The sequence below is a fragment of the Polyodon spathula genome, chromosome 25 (genome assembly GCF_017654505.1).
Source record: "Polyodon spathula isolate WHYD16114869_AA chromosome 25, ASM1765450v1, whole genome shotgun sequence".
Classification (NCBI taxonomy): domain Eukaryota; kingdom Metazoa; phylum Chordata; class Actinopteri; order Acipenseriformes; family Polyodontidae; genus Polyodon; species Polyodon spathula.
This window is the reverse complement of record NC_054558.1, coordinates 3,012,531-3,033,577: the sequence shown is the minus strand read 5'-3', so window position 1 is coordinate 3,033,577 and position 21,047 is coordinate 3,012,531. Positions and strand designations below refer to the sequence as shown.

Genomic DNA, 21,047 nt, shown 5'->3' with positions numbered 1-21,047 from the left:
GCATTTAACTGAACAGAGAAAGACGGGCTGTATTTTACAAACTCAGAACAATACAAACTATAAATCGTCATAAAAAAATAATTACAAACAAAAAAAAAAAAAATCCTGTCCTTTTGTACAACATTTAACAAAAAAATCATTTGAAAACAATGAAACTTGCATATTATCAAACAATATTTCAGATAATTATCCCTTTATAGGGCACCATATATATATATATATATATATATATATATATATATATATATATATATATATATAGACACACACACACACACACACACACACACACACACAATGTGTCACCTTTATGTTTACAAACTAGACTGGAGACCGTGTCATTGTATCAGCGTTTGACATTCACAGGGTTATTTCCAAAACAAGGCACAAATACAATAAATAAACCACAGTGATACACAGGACAGACTGGGAGTGCTTCACCTGCGCACACAATCAGGGCACAATATCCACTGTGCACAAGCTGCCCCTGGACTGCATTAACTATGGAGGGGTAATGCACCTGTGGTTTACCCCGGCTTAGATCTCGGTTCGTGCAGCAGATAAAGATTTGCATTAGTGTCTCTTGAGATGAGTAAACAGACTCCGTTGAATGTAGAAGCAGGCTGCCCAGGACCGGCTCAGAAAGGTTTGTGGAGGTGGGGTTCCCCCAGGGAGGGAGGCATTTCTTCAGCGGTGAACGGCTCTGGTCCTTGAAGATTTAACAGCAGCCCTGCTTGTACTCTCCCCTGGGCACAGCGTCCAGTTTGATGTGCCCTCCTTGGCTCTGCTGGTGAATGCTGGGCTGGTCCATCATCTTCTCAACCAGGACACTGCAGCAACAAACACAAGAATGAATCACTTCCACTACGAAGACACTCCCTCCTCGTGATTCCCCAAAGACCAGGCTTAAAATCAGTCCGGCTGTAAACAGAGAAAGCCCCTGGGTTTCAAGGAAATGAAACTTGGCAACACTGCCTCTCCCAGGTCTGAGCTAATGAGCTGCAAATATACTGAGGGCATTCCCACTTTAACCACAGTGCCTCCCTGTCTGACTCATACAGGCTTCTGACCAAGAAATGACCAGAACACCACAGTGAAACCAGCCCAGAGCACCACCGCTCTCACACATCGGACTGAAACCAGCCCGGAGCACCACCGCTCTCACACATCGGACTGAAACCAGCCCGGAGCAGCCGCTCTCACACATCAGGCTGAAACCAGCCCGGAGCACCACCGCTCTCACACATCGGGCTGAAACCCGATCTTCTGCTCTGACTCAAGGCTGAAGTAACGTGCTCTCCAGTGTAGGCTCTGTCCAGTCTCATACAGCAGGCTGGCTTTGTATTTTTAAACACATGTGATGGACTATAATGAACTCCCGGTGGGCTCCAGCACGACTCCTTTCTGTAGCCAGGCACAGTTTGAAACACAGACACGCCGCGCCGCTCACCTCGCTGCTTCATTGATGTTCTTGTTGTCTTTGGCCGAAGTCTCCACCCAGCCAGCAAACCCGTTCTTTTTACTGAACAGATCGATGCTTTCGTGAGTCACTGCCCAAGGAGACAGATCACACTGTGAAAAAACAAAGAAAAAAAGATGAAAGCGACGGGCCTCTGGCCTGTGTCACTCACACACGGTACGGATCAGTGCACATTTTACCAAAGGTGTGCAACACTGCATCCAGCAGGACAGAGTGCACTGCGTTTGTGAATTCAGTTTTACTCTTTACATGCGGTCACTTCAGAATGCCTCATCATGCTCATACAGCGCCTCCAATGTAACAGAAGGACCCCCTCTCTGCCAACACCTTTACATATCTGACAGACCCCTGAACCAATGAAACGGGATCGGAGGGCTTCTCTGGTGTCTGGCTGCCACTGTTTATCCCCTCCCTCGTGCACGGTCTAGTTTTACTTTGTTAGCGCTGCAGCAAGCATGGCACAGGGCTCCCATCGGCACGCATGACTTTGCTGTCCAGATCCTGCTTCCATTTCAGGCTGTTGTTCGGCGTCGTGGGGTTCATGACATCAAACATGATGAAACAGCCCGACGCCTCTTTATAGTAGATCCTGGTCATGCTGGCAAAGCGCTCCTGTCCTGCAAACCACAGACCAAACCCCAGTCTGACATCACCGTTCTGACTTTCAACAGGAACAACACACGCACGGGTGAAGCGATTCACTTACCAGCAATATCCCAGAGCTGGAGCCTCACTGTCTCTGTGTCTGACCGCTGGATAACCTTCACTGCAAAATCCACTGAGAGTCACACATGAAGAGACAGAGACAGAGTCCTCACATCAGCAGCACGCATGCTAACCTGGACCTGGGAGTGATAGCCCTGTTCAATACACTGTTCAAGTCTGGGTTTGAGTTTCTGGTGCAGGAATATAAAATGCCACCCAATAAAAGCAATAAACACGCAGAGACGCGTATTATTCAAGCAATGATCGTGTAAACATATACACCTGCACGTATTATATTACACACTGCTCCCGCTGTAGAGGTTTCGGTTTTAATAACATTACCTCCCACTGTAGATTTATAATGTTTATTGAACTTGTCGTTGACATATCGCTGGACCAGCGACGTCTTCCCAACTTCACGGTCACCGATCACCAGAACTTTGAAAAGGTAGTCACGACTTCCCATGATCATTATGTTTATTATTATTACTATTATTTTTGATAAACTGTAACCATAATTTACCGCTGTAAACGTATACAAATCCGCATGCCAAGCCTTATAAAAGGACAGAACCCTATAAATCACAGCCTCGCGGGTGACAAAAGTTTCTGCAATAACTCTTCAGCAGGTTAGGTTATTTATTTATTTATTTATTTATTTATTTAGTGTGTGTGTGTCAGGTGATAACAGCCCACCAGTTGACAGAGCTGTGTAAAACACTGTGGATCTTGTAGTTCTTAAGTCCTGTGTTTGGCAAAAACAAGAAAAGAACAGACGAGATAAGCTATAATAAATCAAACTACAACCCCCAGAGTGCATTGCTTTAGGGCTCGGTTCATCACCTGATCGCTGTAGCAATGCCTCTGGGAAATGTAGTTTTTTTTTTTTTTTTTTTTTTTTAAATAAACGCTGGCGTTGTGTTTTCACAGTTCATGTCATGCTTGATTAGATCTACATGTCACTGAATTGTACGTAAATATTAATGGCAAGTCCCTGTTCTGACCGTTTTGTTCACAAGTCGCGGAAAACTCAACATTGACAAGCAAGGTCCTAATTGCGCACACGAAACCGTTTGAATACGAGAGCAGTCGTCTTTTCAAAGTGCGTGTTCCACAAGACAGAGCGGCCCCGACCCAGCTCTGCTGTGCCGAGATCTAAAAACAAACGAGACACTGAAACACAATAGAAATGACCAACAATTTAAACAAATCTGAAAACTGGACGCATTACTGGCGGTCACTTCCACTCTGGCAATGTAAAGGCTTCCCCGAAAGGGTCCTTCGTTGCAGCGCGGCGGCTGTCTCTCTTCTTTATTTTGATAATAGTGACAGAAAACGTTTGGAAATTTCTTTGCATCTTTAATATCTATCCTTCTTAAAAACCCGTCCTGTGGGCTAGGATTGCAGGATGAATCTGGAACTGCTTGGTAAGAGTTTAAGGGATGCGTGTCTTTGTTTTATTTGGAGTTGTGGGCGGGTGTTGCTCAGGTAGAATTGCACTTTGCAATGTAAAAAAAAAAGCCCACAAAAGTTTAGCTTTTTAAAAAATAAATATCATAATAAGCACGGTTCCAGGAAATCGTTGTGTGCAGTTGCAGCTTGGCAAACAGAATATTTAAACCGTCCCTTCAAAACAAACGACACATTCAAACATAATATATGGTGATTTCGACTTCACCAGTCAGCAGCACGCCAGGTTGTCTAATAGCGGTGCTCTGTTGAAATAAGCATCCATTTCTGCGTGACTTGAAAGATAAATAAATCAATTTAAACGTCGTGCTGTGGATAGCGAGGGCAGTGCCACGTTATGCATTACAAAGCGTGGTCGCTTTCAGTGACTTTTCATTCAGGTGTTTTCTCACGTTCGTGTTGGTTGATGTGAATGTGTGAGGCAACATTCAACTGTTGAGTGTTACTGGTAGGCAAGAGCCTTATTGTTATAGCAATTATATGTAAACTAATGTTTTTATTTAATTTGTTTTAGAGTCCTTTGGGCAGAATTATCCAGAGGTAAGTGGGCTATGGCATATTCTAAAAATATTTTCATATCTTGATGGTCAAACAACAATACAGTACGGGCATGGAAGTAAGACTCCCATTCCATAGCAGTGTGACCCATTCTTGGTTTTGCAAGGAGTTTATTTAGGCCCCCTGAGCTTGTTAGCTGTACACACTGTGGCTAATCAGGCTTGCATTTAAATCTGGACTTGGCAACACTGCTATGCAATAGGAGTCTTATTTCTATCCCTACAGTCTGTTGTGAAAGGGCACTGTTTTCTGAGCTTTCTTTATACACTAGTGTATTGTTTGTACCCCTCTCTTGATATCTGAGAGTTTGCCTCTTATTCTTCACACCTGTTAACAGTGCTGTAAACGTTGCACGGTAAACAGGGCTGTGTCTTGTGTGTTCTGGCCCCCTTTAGGAGGCCGATGGCACCCTCGACTGTATCAGCATGGCCCTTACCTGCACCTTCAACCGCTGGGGGACCCTGCTGGCCGTGGGCTGCAACGACGGGAGAATCGTCATCTGGGATTTCCTGACCAGAGGGATCGCCAAAATCATCAGCGCTCACATCCACCCAGTGTGCTCTCTCTGGTGAGGGTCTGTCGCAGCATGATCCTTCAGTGATGAGTGCTGCCAGCAATTCAGCGGGCTTGAGCAGGAAGACAGGACTGACAACAAGTGCTGCACTGTGGAGAGCTTCTCCCAGTAACCAAGCAACCGCTTTGTGCAGCTCTGCTAACAGCATTCATCTAGGACTTTATTTCAGAAGATCTGTTGTAATGCTAAAAGTGGATTACTGAAGACTAAAGGACACGTCTGTCTTGTCAAAACATTTGTCTTTTAATGCAAAAATAATATTGTAAGCCACTGGAGTGAAAGTGTTATTTGAGTTACTGTTATTATTTAATTGCTGTCTCTGTTTTTGGGCTGTCGTGTATTTTTGTGTGTGTTTGTTTTAAGTTGGCTCCCTCTCTCCCTTTCTCAGCTGGAGTCGAGACGGACACAAGCTGGTCAGCGCCTCCACAGATAACATTGTCTCTCTCTGGGACGTCCTGACTGGGGACTGCGACCAGCGCTTTCGATTCCCTTCCCCCATTCTCAAAGTGCAGTTCCACCCCAGAGACCAGTAAGTGTGGCAGCAAAGTTAATTAAACCACAAAAACATATTTTAAACACAGTGTCATGCTTTTCCCAACCACAGAAAATTGATATATTATTTTGCATTTAATTTGTCCAGCGATGGCTTATTGCTTCATTACTGTTTAACAGCTTGAAGGTGTGCAGATGACTCTATCTGATGATAATCAGCATATTTGGTTGGTTAGCTGTACATATGAATGTCTTTAAAAGACGATTATAACATGCTTTATATAAGTATTATTGAAACAGTCCCTTGACAAATGCTATATACCTGTCATAACATGTGTATTGGTAATGTGTTCCCTGTGAAGTAGAAGATGCTTGGGGCACAGTAAGATGTGTTTGAAATACTAGCTCTACAGTGGTGAATGTCAGCTTCCCCCCTATTGTATCTCAGGAACAAGGTGCTGGTGTGCCCGATGAAGTCGGCGCCGGTTCTGCTGACCCTGTCCGACTCGAAGCACGTGGTCCTGCCTGTGGATGATGATTCCGACCTGAACGTCGTGGCAGCTTTCGACCGGCGAGGGGAGTACATCTACACCGGCAACGCCAAGGGCAAGGTGAGAGGTCATCCGTGACTTCAGACGCTGCATCATAACACCAGGAGAGAGCTGGAAGCATCCCTGCAAGCGTGCATTCGCAGTCAGGCCGTCTGAAATATCGTCTGACTGTTGTAAAATGTGTTTTCACCAGATACTGGTTTTGAAAACGGACACTCCAGACTTGGTGGCCTCGTTTAGAGTCACTACGGGAACCAGCAACACCACCGCCATCAAATCCATTGAGTTTGCACGCAAGGGCAGGTGAGAGCAGAAATCTGGCACAGTTTCAAGTGCTGTTACTGTCAGCTGTGCTTTACAGATTCTCCCACCCTTTCCTCTCCAGCTGCTTCTTGATCAACACGGCAGACCGGATAATCCGCGTGTACGACGGCCGGGAGATCCTGACCTGCGGGCGGGACGGAGAACCGGAGCCCATGCAGAAACTCCAGGACCTGGTCAACAGGTGAGATCCCTCGACCCTTCTCCTGACACGAGTGTGGAGGCTTTGTGCTCGTCTCAGTGTGGTTCTTGCCGCCTTCGTCAGAGTGGTTTGAATTCTTTGCTGGTTTGCGCTGTGTGTAATAAATTGGGGTGTAACGCGTGTGCTCTCCAGGACGCCGTGGAAGAAGTGCTGTTTCTCGGGGGACGGGGAGTATATCGTGGCCGGCTCGGCCAGGCAGCACGCTCTCTATATCTGGGAGAAAAGCATCGGCAACCTGGTGAAGATTCTCCACGGGACCCGGGGGGAGCTGCTGCTGGATGTGACGGTGAGCGACGCAGGCTCATTCATTCTAGAACCAGCTGAGGCATCCTCAGGGTGGAAGTAAGCCTGCATGGCTGTTTCACCCACTCCAGGTTTTATTAGGACTGTGATCAGTCCCAGTGTATTGGGATCAGGTGTGTCTTATTAAACTCCTGGTAAAAGCTGAAATGGATGCTGTGCAGTGGGAGTTTTGTTTGAATCCCTGATCCTAACACCTTGGTTTGTTTCATGATCTGCTCTCCTGTCCCCAGTGGCACCCAGTGCGGCCCATCATTGCATCCATCTCCAGTGGGGTCGTGTCCATCTGGGCTCAGAACCAAGTGGTGAGTGTCCAGCTAGCCTGCTTTTATTGCATGTTTATAGCAGTGTTTGGGTTACACTGAGAAGAGGCAGCGGATGATTGCATAGCCTTTGCAAGCTTTGTTATCTAAATGAGTTACTTCTGAGCCTGTGGCTTTAAGGACGTGTCCTATAATAATAAATAAGGCTCAGGTGTCCCGCATGGCTGTACCCACGTTTACACATCCTGCGTAGTGTGCAGCTGGTACACGCATGTTATTTTGGTAGTTTTGAAGTAAAGGAGTAAATGGTGTAAACTCGCAGCTGTGCGTTTCCTGCTGCAGGAAAACTGGAGTGCCTTTGCTCCAGACTTCAAGGAGCTGGATGAGAACGTGGAGTACGAGGAGAGGGAGTCTGAGTTCGACATCGAGGACGAAGACAAGAGCGAGCCCGAGCAGACAGGTAGGGGCGTGGCTTCCAGGGGGTGTGGTTAGAACTAAAGCACAGAGCCCTTTCGGTGGGACTTACCTTTGAGTTGCCTGCTGTAGTAGCTGCACCCTCTGAGGAGCCTCTCTTTGTTCAGGAGCCGATGCTGCAGAGGATGAGGAAGTTGACGTGACCTCCGTTGATCCCATAGTGGCCTTCTGCAGCAGGTGAGAGTGCAGCTTCTCACAAGCCATGAAGAGCTGGTTTATTTTAGTGACGTGTGGCTTGTGTCGCCGACCGTTGTTAGCACTAACCCTGGGACTGCCTTACCTTGGCGTCTGAAACCAGCCGGCAGAGTTTAATCACAAATTCCAGGTTCAATTTATTCTTTTTACAGTACGGCTTTTTGGAGGGGGGTACATTATGACAGGCTGGCTTTGGGGGTGGGGTGGGGGGGTGTGTGTGTGATATGAATGCTTTGGGAATGTTATGAAGCGATGGAGGACTACATGACCTCGCTGTCTCCTTGATGTGTGTGTGCTGCGTTAATCACCTCTGCCCCTGTCTGCAGTGATGAAGAGCTGGAGGATTTCAAAGCCCTGCTGTACCTGCCCATCGCCCCAGAGGTGGAGGACCCAGAGGAGAACCCCTTCGGCCCGCCCCCCGACGCTGCCGGCCAGACCGCTCCCCCCGACGAGCCCCCCACCAGCACGGGGGCCAGCGACAAGAAGCAACGGCAGCCCTCCTCGGAGGGGGGGCCCCCCAAGAAGAAGCCACGCACCACCACCATCGAGCTGCAGGGCGTCCCTAGCGACGGTACAAGCTCCCTGCTGAAATGCAGAGCTGTGTAGCACTTTGAAGGATGTCTGCTGGTCGCCCTGCACACCTATCTAGATAAAGGCCACCAATCTACAAGGACTACTTTTACAGGGTTCATAGTTCCAGTCATTGTAAGCAGGTTGGAGTGCACTGTAGCGGTACAGGGCAGGTCTTCCTTCATCAGCCACAGCTTGATAAAGCTTACAGGCAAGGGCGTGGAAGGGTTTAAATGAGAGAGAGAGATTGGGGAGAACATCTTCACTCTCCTGATGAATTAAGTCAAGGGATGTATTATAAAGCAAGTGTCATCCCCAGAGAGCAATATAAATCAATCGCAAGAGGAAAAAACACTAGCAAGAAACTAAACCGTTGCATGAAGGAGAAGTTCAGTTATTGTAGTTATTTTTATACGTTATTTGCGGTAGTGAACTGATCCAAAAGGGTGATACTTGTGTTTTTTCTTCTCAATATAGTTTTTTCTTTATTATATTGTCTGTCTTTCAGAAGTACACCCCTTGCTGGGCGTGAAGGGGGACGGCAAGTCCAAGAAGAAGCAGGCGGGCCGGCCAAAGGGCTCGAAAGGTAAAGAGAAAGATTCTCCCTTTAAAGCCAAACTCTACAAGGGGGACAGAGGTTTGCCTTTGGAAGGAGGAGGCACGAAGGGCAAAGTGCAGGCAGATATGGGACAGCCCACGACAGGTGAGGAACCCCAAGGAAAATCACTTCCTAGGTGCTTGCTTCTTACCTGTGCTTCAGACAGCACCCCCCCCCAGCCCACACTTCCAACCCCTTCCCAGGCGCTTGTCGTGCAGAAGAATCTGGACAGTAAACTGCAGAGTCACGTGCGGTAAATCCGCTGTGGTCAGACCACGCAGCAGTGCTTTAGAAGGGATTGAACGCAGTAAGCTCAGCCCACAACGCTAGCTCCTTGTCTGGTTTGCTTTGTTAAGAGAGCAGCCTGTCTGACACCTGCAAGATCGCCAGCCTGCTTGTGTCAATCAACTAACTGCAAAGGCACATGTAGTGTTTCTGTTCAACGAGCAAAGCTGTGTTGAGATGAAGTTTGCCTACAGCAAGGACTGTATGTGACCAATGGGAAAACCAGTTAGAAAGTTAGAGAGATCCAGGTTGAAGCAGTCTGAAGTCTTCATCATTACTTGGATTGAAAGAACGTGTCACAATGATGAAAATCTAATGCAGTCCAGTACACACCAATTCAGAGCCTTAGTGTCAGCGCTTCGTAGTTTGTTAGGGCACAGAAAGGGTACATTTACTACTGCAGTAGTTGCCTTTTTAGCTATTGGCAAACCATTGCTAATATATAAATGGCATGTTATTATAAGTCATTGAAAATAAACACAGTGAGTAAAGATTATCTTATGGCCTAGTATGCAGTAGACTCGATTGCATATCTGTATTCATAGTGTTTTTATGTAACGCGCCCCCCCCCCCCCCCCCCCCCCCCCGGGAATGTTCTCTGCTGTCTCTCCCTCTGTGCTGTGCTGGTGCTGCTTTCTCCTGCCTGCTCCTTGCCCTTCCAGCTGTGCTCCTGCAGTGCTGTCCTGTTGTGTTGCACAGACCCAGGTTTGAAGTTCTGTGTTTTTTTTTTTTTTGTCACGTTTTCTTTATTTGTGAATGTGATTACAGGGAATAATTGGGGTGGAGCTCTTGTGAAGGATGCAATGTTGTTGTTGTGTGTTGCTCTCTCTCTCTGAAGTGGCTGTGTTGGTACGATGTTGCAGGGATCTTGTGAAGGATGCAGTGTTGTTGTTGTGTGTTGCTCTCTCTCTCTGAAGTGGCTGTGTTGGTACGATGTTGCAGGGATCTTGTGAAGGATGCAGTGTTGTGTTGCTCTCTCTCTCTCAAGTGGCTGTGTTGGTACGATGTTGCAGGGATCTTGTGAAGGATGCAATGTTATTGTGTGTTGCTCTCTCTCTCTCAAGTGGCTGTGTTGGTACGATGTTGCAGGGATCTTGTGAAGGATGCAGTGTTGTTGTGTTGTGTTGCTCTCTCTCTCTGAAGTGGCTGTGTTGGTACGATGTTGCAGGGATCTTGTGAAGGATGCAGTGTTGTTGTGTTGTGTTGCTCTCTCTCTCTGAAGTGGCTGTGTTGGTATGATGTTGCAGGGATCTTGTGAAGGATGCAGTGTTGTTGTTGTGTGTTGCTCTATCTCTCTGAAGTGGCTGTGTTGGTATGATGTTGCAGGGATCTTGTGAAGGATGCAGTGTTGTTGTTGTGTGTTGCTCTATCTCTCTGAAGTGGCTGTGTTGGTATGATGTTGCAGGGATCTTGGCAGCGCCGCCTCCATACAAACATCACGAGGCACAGTGCTTGGAATGACTTCCACAGCGAGAGAGAACCAGCCCGAGTCCTGGATTGAAGCATAAATAAAGGAGCGCTCCTGGGACTGGGATCGTGGAGCAGGGTTCTTACGTTTAGGATCGGCGCACTGTCCTTGACTTGGCTCGGTTCCATATCTCTTTTGAAGGATCTGTTGATGTGATGTCTTCCAAGGAGCATTGCAAAGACTCACCAGAGCATTGCGTTTCATCACAGCCTAGCAATGCCAACATATCCCCTCCCAGTGTCTGGTTTGTTGAACTAAAGACCGCACATGCACACACACGCACACACACGCACACACACACACACTGTACAAAGATTGTGTTGTCCATTTAACTTGTGCATCCAGATCGTCCTGGTGACTTACCAAGCTTTCAGAAGCAAAGATCTTAAAGACTGTAGAGCAACACCAACCGTTTTTTGGGGGGAGATATGTGGGGGGGGGGATTTTTAATTGTCGTTTTTCTTTTTGTTATACAGGGGTGTAAAGATAAAACTCCTGCTGTAATGCTTGGTGTGTGTCTCTGCTTGTGCAGGCTTTTATACGTCTCGGAGAGTCACTGTAATGAGGTAGCTGCTGGACTTTCACTCGCTGGCTGATAATTTGATTTTGGATTCAAGCTGAAAGCACAATAAATTAATGCAAATTTCTACAAAAATGTACAAAACACAAATATCAGGTGTGCAGTGCTGCTGCAGATTAGTGACAAAAACAAAACACGATGCCACTGACTTGACTGTTAAAATGCTGTCATGCTTACTGTCACCAGGTGGCAGTGTTGTCAAACAAGACTGAAAGGGCTCCCTGTGTCTGTAGTGGGGAGGGTGTGTGGAAGAGCATTGGGATCAAAATAAACTAATGCAATATTGGGGCTGGCAAGGCAACACATTTTGTTGGATAAAACCTGACATTTTGAAGGTAAAATATTAAAATCCATTGACTGTTCCAGATGCAGGTGCAGGGCGAGATGAAAGTGATTATCCCTGAATTTATTTACTTCATTTCAGGTTAAACCGTTTTTTTTTCGATACATGGTTTCATTATAAAGAATTCTCTGTGAACATTCCTGGAGTTCTGTTTTCATTTCACTCATCAGAACCATGAAGACCCCTCTCCCCTTGCTGTGTCAGTGTCCCTCCTTCCTTGTGGAATAACGAAACTTCCGAATTGGTATTCCTGCATTTTAATCTTGATCCAGCTTGAGTGTCACAGGTTCTGCTCTCACTGCTGAAAGAGGAAGAGGAAGAACTGAAGATGGGTGATGTCTTCAAGAACGGGGTAGATTATTTTTTATGATCTGATTTTAAACCCTGTTTCACTGCTTTCAGTGCTGGGGTGGAGAGATGTTGAAATCGCTCGGTCAGTGGCACAGGCAGGCTGTTGAAAGTCTGTGGCGTCTGTATTAGCAGATTCAGGGGGGGCGGGGTCTGTGCTTGAATTCACTACCCTGCACTGTCATCGGAGAATGGGTGGGATTGCAGTAATAATCCCACCAAACTGGTCATCGTTTTAAACATTTCAAAAAGCAATACCGGAAAACAATCAAATTAGAAAGTGGCTTCATAAACCCTTTGTATGGATATTGGCTGTTTTGTAACAGAATTCCTCTGCTGTGACAACTTGTCACTCTTGTAAAAGATCTGTTTTTTTTAAGGGTAGGGGGGGGGGGATACCTGTGACTGTAAATATTTTAAATGTTCTACAGGGAGCCCAAAGCCAAGCCAGATCCCTACTGAAGGAGACACCCACAGTGCTCTTGCACAAGTTCAACAAGTCTGGTGAAGTCTGTCGATTAGGAGTACGGGTGAGAAGAAGGGGGACGGTCGTCAGGGACTTTGTTGGGGTCCGCCAGTGAGAATGTGCTGCAGGAATGGATTGCCACGTTCAGGGACGCTCTTCGGCAGAAGAAGGGGGTAGCTGCAGTCATTTGAACACTTGTTTTATTCACAGGGCCTCTGGCCTGATGTACTGTAAGACCATGTTAACTGGCAGGTTATTGAATGAGCTGATGAAGCCAGAGCAGGTAACAGAACAGGGTGTATTTTTCAACTATTAATTTATTGTAAGGATATTCATTACAAATACAAGTCAAACCTGCTTGAAGCCAGAGAAATATAACATGGAAAATGCCTGTGACGGTTGGTTGGGATCTGTGAGACACATTTCTGTCATAAATACTGTTAGCAAAGCCCACCACTCCTGTTGAACAGCTAGCACAAAGGAACCCTTCAGGGCTGGCTTACAAAGTGGCTGTATAACTATTACTGTCAATCTTAAACACTGTACACATCTGCTTGTATAATTGGGGATTTGCGTTTTTTCCCTGAATGCTTCTTCCTGGTATCTTATCATTTCCTGTTTAGTAGGTCAGAGGTCGGAATGAGGTCACACCAGGAAGTGTGCTGCAGCACAGGTTCAGGTACAAGGCAGGAAACAGCAGATTCAGCCTTCTTGATCCATGAGGGTGCATTTCTAAAAATGAACATTCACCTTCTGAACAACAGAGGCCAGCGATTATGAATCAGAAATGTATAGAATATTAAACCATCGCTGATTATAGTGTGTACATGTACTGTGTTAAAACAAACGTGAACTTTTCATAATGAAAACTAATAGTCATTTCCAAGATGTGATAGATATGCTTCTATTTTTCGTTGGATGTATTTTTATTTAATCAAATATGTTTTAACAGCTGGATATACATGAAACAGACTCAAATCTATCTTACAAAAAAACACCATGAACATTTAAAAAACAAGAAAGCACAGAGCACAGGCTATCTTTGTAAAGTCCTTTCGAGCGAATCCTTTCTGAAAGCGACTGGATCCTTTGAAACAGCTGCTCGCCTGCAACAAGGTCTCTAACTTGGTCAGTCCTTTCAAAAGAAACAGACCCTAAATACAGCCTGGCCCGTAAGTCAAGCATCGTAGATGGAAATGTTAACTGTGGGTTGTGTCTGTTCCTTTCCGTTTTGAAATGTCTTTGAGCAACGAGGAACGACCTCCGATCATTTTGATGTGTGGTGCACATGGGGGTGTGGCCGCCCAATTTAACCAAGACGCCTGATCAGCGTAGCGATTGCTTGGTCTGCCGTGACAGTCCTGTCAAACATGGTGCCAGCTTGTCTTGACGTCCTTCCCATCGGACAGTGGCCAGTAGCCCTTCTCTCTACTTGTTACTGTAGGTTTTCAATGAGCCCGTAGCTCTTGGATTCCTCCCCCCCCCCCCCCCCCCCCCCCGCCCCTCGTTGACTGAATTGAACCTGCTGCTACACTGCTGTGACGGACAGCAGTTGCCCCTCTGCCCCCGGGCTGGCCTTTGAGCCGTGCGAGAGCAGCTCCTGGATGGTGGTCCAGTTGTCCAGCACCTTCTTGTTGCGCAGCAGGTTCAGTTTCCTCTGGCTCAGCTCCAGGACGGCAGTGGGAGAAAGCACCGTACTCAGAGAGCTGTAGCTGCTTAAGCACGGACTGTCTGCTTTTCTGTAATTCATGGAGGACACTCCCATGAGGCACCTACAGCCCTTGCTGCCCTGGCTATAGTTTTGTGCTGTCTTGTTTTGGGGCTCCTGCCGCTGGCAGATCAGAGCCTCGGGAATGGACTCCAGGTCGTGACGGGGCGTGGGGTCATCCTTTTTGCCCTCTGTGTGCTTGGGGATCCTCCCGGGAGACATCTTGACACGGTACTGCGTGATCTTCTTTTCTAGGATCTTCTGGAAGCGGCGCAACTCCCCGTTGCTCACGCTGTAGAAGCCGGAGTCGCTGAGCTCCGAGGAGATGAGGGATTCGGAGGAGCGGGTGTCACAGCTGGTCCGGTCCAGCGGGGATGAGCCCGACTCCTCTGCCCCTTCCTCCGTCTCCAGCCCGGACGGAAGCTCCTGTCGGTGCAGCCCAGCCCGCTGTCCAGCTCGTGCAGGGTGGGGGGTGACAGAGGGGGCTTCTCAAACACCGCGTCCTCGTCCTGCATCTGAAATAAACAAAGCATCTGTTTATATTACACCGAATTGTAATAAAAAAAATTAAAAAAAGCTGTCCTTCCCTCACATTTACAATAGAGCCCCAATCAATGCCAATTAACGTCTGCACTGGAAGAATGCTTTCCTCTGATCCGGCCATAATGTTTTTTATCCTAGTGATGTTCTGCCTTGTTTTCTATCCCATTTACCTAGAAAAACTCACTTGGGATCCGAGTGTCTCTGTGTTTTCCACGTCGTGGGGGGTGCTGAGAAGGTAGGCGGGGCCGTTGACAGGGTCATGTGACGGGTAGTGATTGAAGCAGGACCTGAAGCCGAGAGAGCAGAGCCTGTTAGCGTGGGAGTCTTACCAGAGGTCACCAGTAACAAGCAGGAGTCACGCAGAAAGAGCAGCAAACAGAAAGCTGGGTGACTCAATCAGAGACAGCATATCCTACACATTTTCAACAGCCTCATTAGCAAATGCAGATTGGCTTCAAGCTACAGCAGCTGAAGCAGTAGAGAGCCGTACCTGTCATTGCAAGGACTGGGTCTAGACGATCCCCCCATGGGGACCCCCAGACCCCTCAAACTCGCCCATGGCCGCTCAGTCTGGGTGCTGCACTCTGACGTCTGTGCTCCTTGAGGGCAGGGCATCTTGCCATCTATCTGCAGCATGACTGGCTCGTCGGCGTTCCCCGGGACCTGCAGGGCTTCCCTTTGCCTGGCCGGGGAGATCTCTGTCCCGTTCACCTGAAACGCAGACAGGTGTCAGGACACAGCCGCACCCCAGGGGCTGAGAGGGGTCAGGTCCTCAATTAGTTAACTGGACCTGCTCAGGACCCGTGTTCACTGCTGCAGAAGAGCGTGATGTCAGTACAGGGACTCCTATAGCGTGTGCCCCATATTTATCAGCCTCACTCATTTCCCTTTGCCCCGGAGAAGCTTATTAAATGCGTAATGTCTTCTAATTGCTAGAGGGGCTGTCCAGGCATGTCTGAATCCCGAGGAAGGGAGCCCCTGATTCCTCTCCTGGGACTGTGAGGGACAGCGTGACTAACCCAATAAGAACAGAGAGCAGCTGCAGAGTGCGCGTGTGACCCCTGACCCCTGCCACTAACTCGGTCTGCACAGTGAGCATCATTAGCGAGCGTGCCGGTCCGGGGTCTCTCTGCTACCCCGAGGATAATGGCTTTGTAACGAGGAATAAAGAGGCTCCCGACCTGCCCTGCACACATTACAGACCACTGAAGAGACATTTTTACCGTTGCGTTCTACAGCACCATGCAGTGGATCAGTGCTAGCGATGAAGAGGCTAAACCCTGTTCAGCTTGACTAGGGCAGCAATATCTCCTCAAACTGGACCGTGTGCAACAGCATGGCAAATATATCAGTGCCAAATGCCGGCATTCATTGCATGTGGATTCCGATAGTGGCTTCTCTCAACACAGTTCTCTGGCTTTATCTGTTACGAGTGTGCTGACTCTATTGTGCAGCTAGTCTACCTACAAAATGCGCATCTCATTTATTTAGTATTCCAAAGGTATATGAATTTGCAAACATTTTCATGTCACATCAACAACCTGTGAAATACACACAAACAATTTCTGTATCATTGCTTACCCTCAATGACGTGTGGAGAGTATTCTGTACACACACACGCACACAGTCATATTAATAAAACGCTTACACACACACACACACATCCCATACAGACACCCCCTACTACACAGGTACCTTATTAATTGAATTGCTGGCCCCAATAATGCCCAATAATGGAGCAGTTCTTGAGTGGGGAGCTGCTGTCAGCTTTAATCACATTCCCTCTCTCTGCACGCTGAATGCCTCCGACAGCTGAGTTCACAAACCCTTCGCTTAATTCATTTTTTGTTGCGGTCTCTGTAGAAGCCTGGAATAGTCAGACAGGAAGGCAAGCTTGGACCTGATGCAGTCTGTGAAGCTAGCAGCACTTCAAGCTGACAAAGCAGGACTCCAACACAGCCAGACTCCCTGCTGTGAGCAGCCCTAACCAGCCTCAGCACCTCCCTCCTCCCATCTCTCCTCACACACTCGGAAAAACTCTCCTGTACAACCTGGCCGCTCATTGGTCGGATTGCTTGACACCTTACAGGGAAAGAGATTTTAAGCCACGAAACCTTTTAATTACCATGGAGATGATGCAAAACACTCAGTTCTACTGATTCATTAAAACAGATGAGCAGCTTGCAGGAATTACACTGGATCAGTGTAACGGAAATCAAATTCTTACTAAACTGTTGTTCTTATTATATTTACAAGATGTAAAGCTGCATGTGTGTGTTCAGATCTCATTATTATTACAGGACAGTGTAAATCTGCATGTGAGGATTGAGATCGGCTCATTCCTATCATTACTGGAATCTGTGAGTGTACAGTGGCTGTTCTGAGGTCGAGTAGCCCAGGGTTAGTTTTGGAGCAGTTCTTGAGTGGGGAGCTGCTGTCAGCTTTAATCACATTCCCTCTCTCTGCACGCTGAATGCCTCCGACAGCTGAGTTCACAAACCCTTCGCTTAATTCATTTTTTGTTGTTGTTCTTTTGCTTTTCGTCGCTCAGTGTTCCTGGGGCTCGCTGTTCTCAAGACGCTTAAAAACACACGACAGATCTGGCTGTTCCGTTCTGAATCCTGAAGTGGAATTCCCTCTCTCAGCAGCAGGAATGTTTTATGCAGTGGTAAAATGTACCCTGGGTCACATCAGCTATTAAACACAATTACAGAGAAAAGCACATTGTGTATTCTAGTGCTTTAATAAGGGGGGGCCCGACAATAATTATTCTGTCAGTCAGTACGTGCACATCTATCTATCTATTCATCTATCCATCTGTCCATCTATCTATCTATCTATCCATCTATCTATATATATATATATATCTATATATATATATCTATCTATCTGTCTGTCTGTCTGTGTATATATATATGTCTGTATATATATGTCTGTCTGTCTGTCTGTCTGTCTGTGTATATACTGTGTTTAGTATTGTCAGTGGAATTAATTTCGAATGCAGTTTATAGTGTTGTAATTCTGTAGTGATCTGAGACTTCAGTGAAGTATTAACAGATTGCATCTTAGTATATTTAACTGTGTACACACGAACTAGCCAGGCATGGCTTTTTGACTTTGACAGAGGGGGCCGAGGTTTCAAGGACAAACTTGCGCCAAACAAACTGGACTGTCAACAAGGTTTGAAAAGTAGCGATGGCAGAACGTTGCACTGTAGAATGTATTAAGTGTCTGTGAGCGCCACCTGCTGACACCAAGAAAAACATCCTCCGACAGATTTACCGCTTATACAGACGTCACTGCCTACCTGTGGCAGCAGGGCAGTACTGCAGGTTAAATCCATGTTGCGTGTTTGGTCATCAAACGCAGAGAGAGGCAGCAAAGAATATAAATACTGGCTGTAGCACAAACTATAAACACCAGGTGGCAGCACAAAGAAAGAGCAGACAAGTGGTGAATCACGAAATGTCCATTAGATGGCAGCAGTAACCACACTAACATTTTTTTTTGTATTATTATTTTGATATATTTCTCCTGGGGTTTCTGCACGGCGTTAGCAGCTGTCGCCAAATGCATCATGTAGGAGTTTACTGAAAGGGGACTTTAGCTTGAAGGGGACGTCCCATCTCAATTCCTTGCAGAACTGTGGTTTGTCACCTCTGCATCAGACCTAAGCCAGTCTTTACCTGTACAGCACCTGGGCCTCTGCAGATCAGAGAGAGACATTGCAGACCCCAGTTCAGGGTGCACCCGGGGTTTCGTGGGGTGTAAGACCTCAGTGTCATTCGACCCTGTGCACTGCTCTGGTTTTCTTTCAGTTTACCTGAGAGACAGGCACACGCTGGTTTGCATTCCCCCTGCTCAAGACAGGTGTTTCCTGTAAAGACACAGCCTGTTCTCCCAGGGCAGTGGTGCTCACATGCATCTCTCTGATCTGCCTAGCGACAGAGTGCAGTTTGTGTGTCACTGACGCGCTGCAGCCCACGTCACTTTCGATCTCTGTTTGGAGGCTGAACCCACACTGACACTCAGCTGCTGTTTATTTTTGGGACAGAGAACAGAGCTGCTTCCTCCCACACAGCTGTTTCGCCCCTCGCTGCCTCAGTGTACTGTACCAGCGAATCACCCACATCGCTCGGAAAACTGCGACGCAGCGTTTCTCAAAACTGCAACCGCCAAGCACCCCTCTATTAGCGTTTAATACCAGCCTAAGAGTAAAGATGTCAGGTCTGTGTAACCTTTAAATTTGCCAGGGATTACAAACCACATAATCTCAGGTACAGTTTGGGAGACCTGTGTGCTGTTTTGGATGAATAAACATCACAAAATGTCCAAAGATGCCATTTGTCAATGAAAAATAAACTGAATATGTGTCTGAAATAGCTATTTTCAATATTTCATGCATGAAAGGGTTAAAATAAAAACCCTGGATCATAAATATGTGAGATCTACAAACGCAGGGCATGCCTCGTGCTTGTGGAGACGCACTCCCTGGCTGGCACAGAAAACTTCACCACTTGTAAGACTGTTCCTGTCCTGCAGCACACAGTGCACCCTGTAGCCTTTCTAAAGGAGCCTGAGGTTACTGTAAACTTTTACTGCAGTCTGGTGACCGGGACGCATTATAAAGGTTACCATGTGTGACATTTGAGTCATTGCTACAATTTCCCAAAAGCAAGTTAACGCACGCTTTACGCTCGCCTTTCTAGAGGGAGGCTGGGGTAAAAGCATCAAGCTGTGTTGATTGCATTGGCGTTAGTCAGTAAATATACCTTTCAGTGGAATTAATGATGGATTTTAAAAGCTTGTCAAGTCCAGTCGTCTAGTTGCTTCAATGAGGCCGTTTACTCAGAACTCCAGTCTCTCTTTGTCAATGACCTGCCAGCTTAGGGAGATGTGGGCCAGTGACTTACTCTATAGAAAAACAACAGCACAGGTTAGACTGTGAGCACAGCAATAGGTGTGTTTAAGAAAAGGGTTTATACAGAGATTCTATGGGGCTTTTCAAAAGAAATTGCCTCGTCTATCTATTGATCCTTGTGGAAAGCCTGAAAGCTGAGTTTTCACAAGTGAATGGTGATGTGAAAAGGTGTCAGCATTTCTGCACAGACCGGATGCTAACCCAGAGCAGTTTAGGGGTCTGTCCAAGCGATCTAAACCAGGGGTCTGAAATCCCAGTCCTGGAGGGCTACTCCGCTCCAGGTTTAACAGGTAAAATGCTACAATGAAGTCCTTCTGGGTCTGGGTGGAGGTTTAACTGCTTCAGTGAAATAACACAGATCAGGGTTGGAACAAAGACCCGGAGTGGAAGAGCTGACTTTGGCCAGGTGCATCTCAATCCAGGCGTTGTGGAAATGGAGGACCTGCCCGGGGTGCAGTGCTGTTTGATGAGCAGCCCCTGCTCTGTTGTTTTTCTGTGCTGATTTCACTCCAGTGAGAAGGGAAGCGCGCCAGCAGGTTCTGTTCCCGTAGCCTCGCCCCGAGGGGACTCGCTGCTCCGCTCGTATCTCTGTTTGCTTCATCAAGGAACACAGCACTCTGGGCACGTCCTCCACGCAGCCAGGGGCAGGCAATGACGGGGCTCGGCTCAGATATCAAGAGCCGGGTTCACAACGCTTCTCATCTGTCAGCCAGGCACTCAGACAGCAGAGCTGCTGGGTGGGCGGCCTGCTCTCTTGTTTTTAAATTCCTAGCAATCAGCTGGGTTTGTGAGTCGCATAGATTATAGGGGGCTGTGCTATACCAGCGACACCCCTGGCTGGTGAGAGCAGACAACACTACGAATAAAAACAACAACACACACACACACACACATATATATATATATATATATATATATATATATATATATATATATATATATATATATATATATATATATAATTAAGATAATGGTGGTAGGCCTACTACAAAAGCACTAATGGTTTCCAAAATACAAAAGAAAAAATAGTACCAAAAAATTGACATGCCTGCCTTGCAGCAAAATGCATTTCACAAAGGAAGGCAGCTTTTCAAAGTCGTCGTTGCTGTTTTTGTGTGTGTTGTTTTGTTGTTTGCCAAGGCTAAGGGCACACAGCTATTCCCTAGTTTAATCAGTAAAGGCGTGGTACTGTTCCCTCCTGGTGGGATTGCTTCCCGCTTCAGCGTCTTTGTTCCCGCTGTGGATGAAAGCCAGCGGCGCGGAGGACTGATAGACTTGGGTTGCTCCGAACCCCAATTTCCTTCGGCCCCTCGGCTAGTAAATTGGTCTTTTTCACCTCTAGTTAACACCTCAGCCATGCGTGTTATTTATGTATTACAAACGACTCTCCGTAAGTCGTGTCCTCGGCCACTTTCTAGAGAGATATTCACACACTGGTGCATGCTTATTCACTGTTCATTTCTCCAAATATGGCAATTGCTGTGACGCTGGCAGCAATGTTTGCAACCCGGGGGGTAGGTTGCCATGTTTTTTTATAACCAACTTGAAACCCGACCTTCTTCACGAATCCCCATCCAATCAGCTCAGAGGGGCTCCAGAGTTCTCCTGTCCCGGTGGAAAACATCCCGACGT

The 21,047-nt window shown here is 47.0% G+C and overlaps 2 protein-coding genes across 3 annotated transcripts; one reads left to right on the top strand and one right to left on the bottom strand.

The window, feature by feature from the left end:
• Positions 1 to 1,446: 1,446 nt before the first annotated feature.
• Positions 1,447 to 2,813, bottom strand: LOC121299621 (ras-related protein Rab-7L1-like). The gene is made up of 4 exons (XM_041227457.1): positions 2,528 to 2,813; positions 2,187 to 2,258; positions 1,927 to 2,097; positions 1,447 to 1,583 (listed from the first exon to the last, which is right to left on the bottom strand). The coding sequence occupies exons 1-4, from the start codon at positions 2,655 to 2,657 to the stop codon at positions 1,447 to 1,449; spliced, it is 510 nt and encodes a 169-aa protein (XP_041083391.1). The 5' UTR covers positions 2,658 to 2,813.
• A 633-nt stretch (positions 2,814 to 3,446) lies between these two features.
• LOC121300290 (retinoblastoma-binding protein 5) lies at positions 3,447 to 11,564 on the top strand. 2 transcript variants are annotated; one of them, XM_041228795.1, is made up of 14 exons: positions 3,447 to 3,612; positions 4,170 to 4,195; positions 4,609 to 4,781; positions 5,176 to 5,316; positions 5,728 to 5,890; positions 6,024 to 6,133; positions 6,216 to 6,335; positions 6,486 to 6,639; positions 6,887 to 6,958; positions 7,259 to 7,376; positions 7,498 to 7,567; positions 7,912 to 8,156; positions 8,664 to 8,741; positions 10,444 to 11,564. In XM_041228795.1, the coding sequence occupies exons 1-14, from the start codon at positions 3,594 to 3,596 to the stop codon at positions 10,497 to 10,499; spliced, it is 1,545 nt and encodes a 514-aa protein (XP_041084729.1). In that variant the 5' UTR covers positions 3,447 to 3,593; the 3' UTR covers positions 10,500 to 11,564. The 2 variants fall into 2 exon arrangements, with proteins under 2 accessions (XP_041084729.1, XP_041084728.1); XM_041228794.1 differs by having other exon boundaries at positions 8,664 to 8,858.
• The last annotated feature ends 9,483 nt before the right edge of the window (positions 11,565 to 21,047 follow it).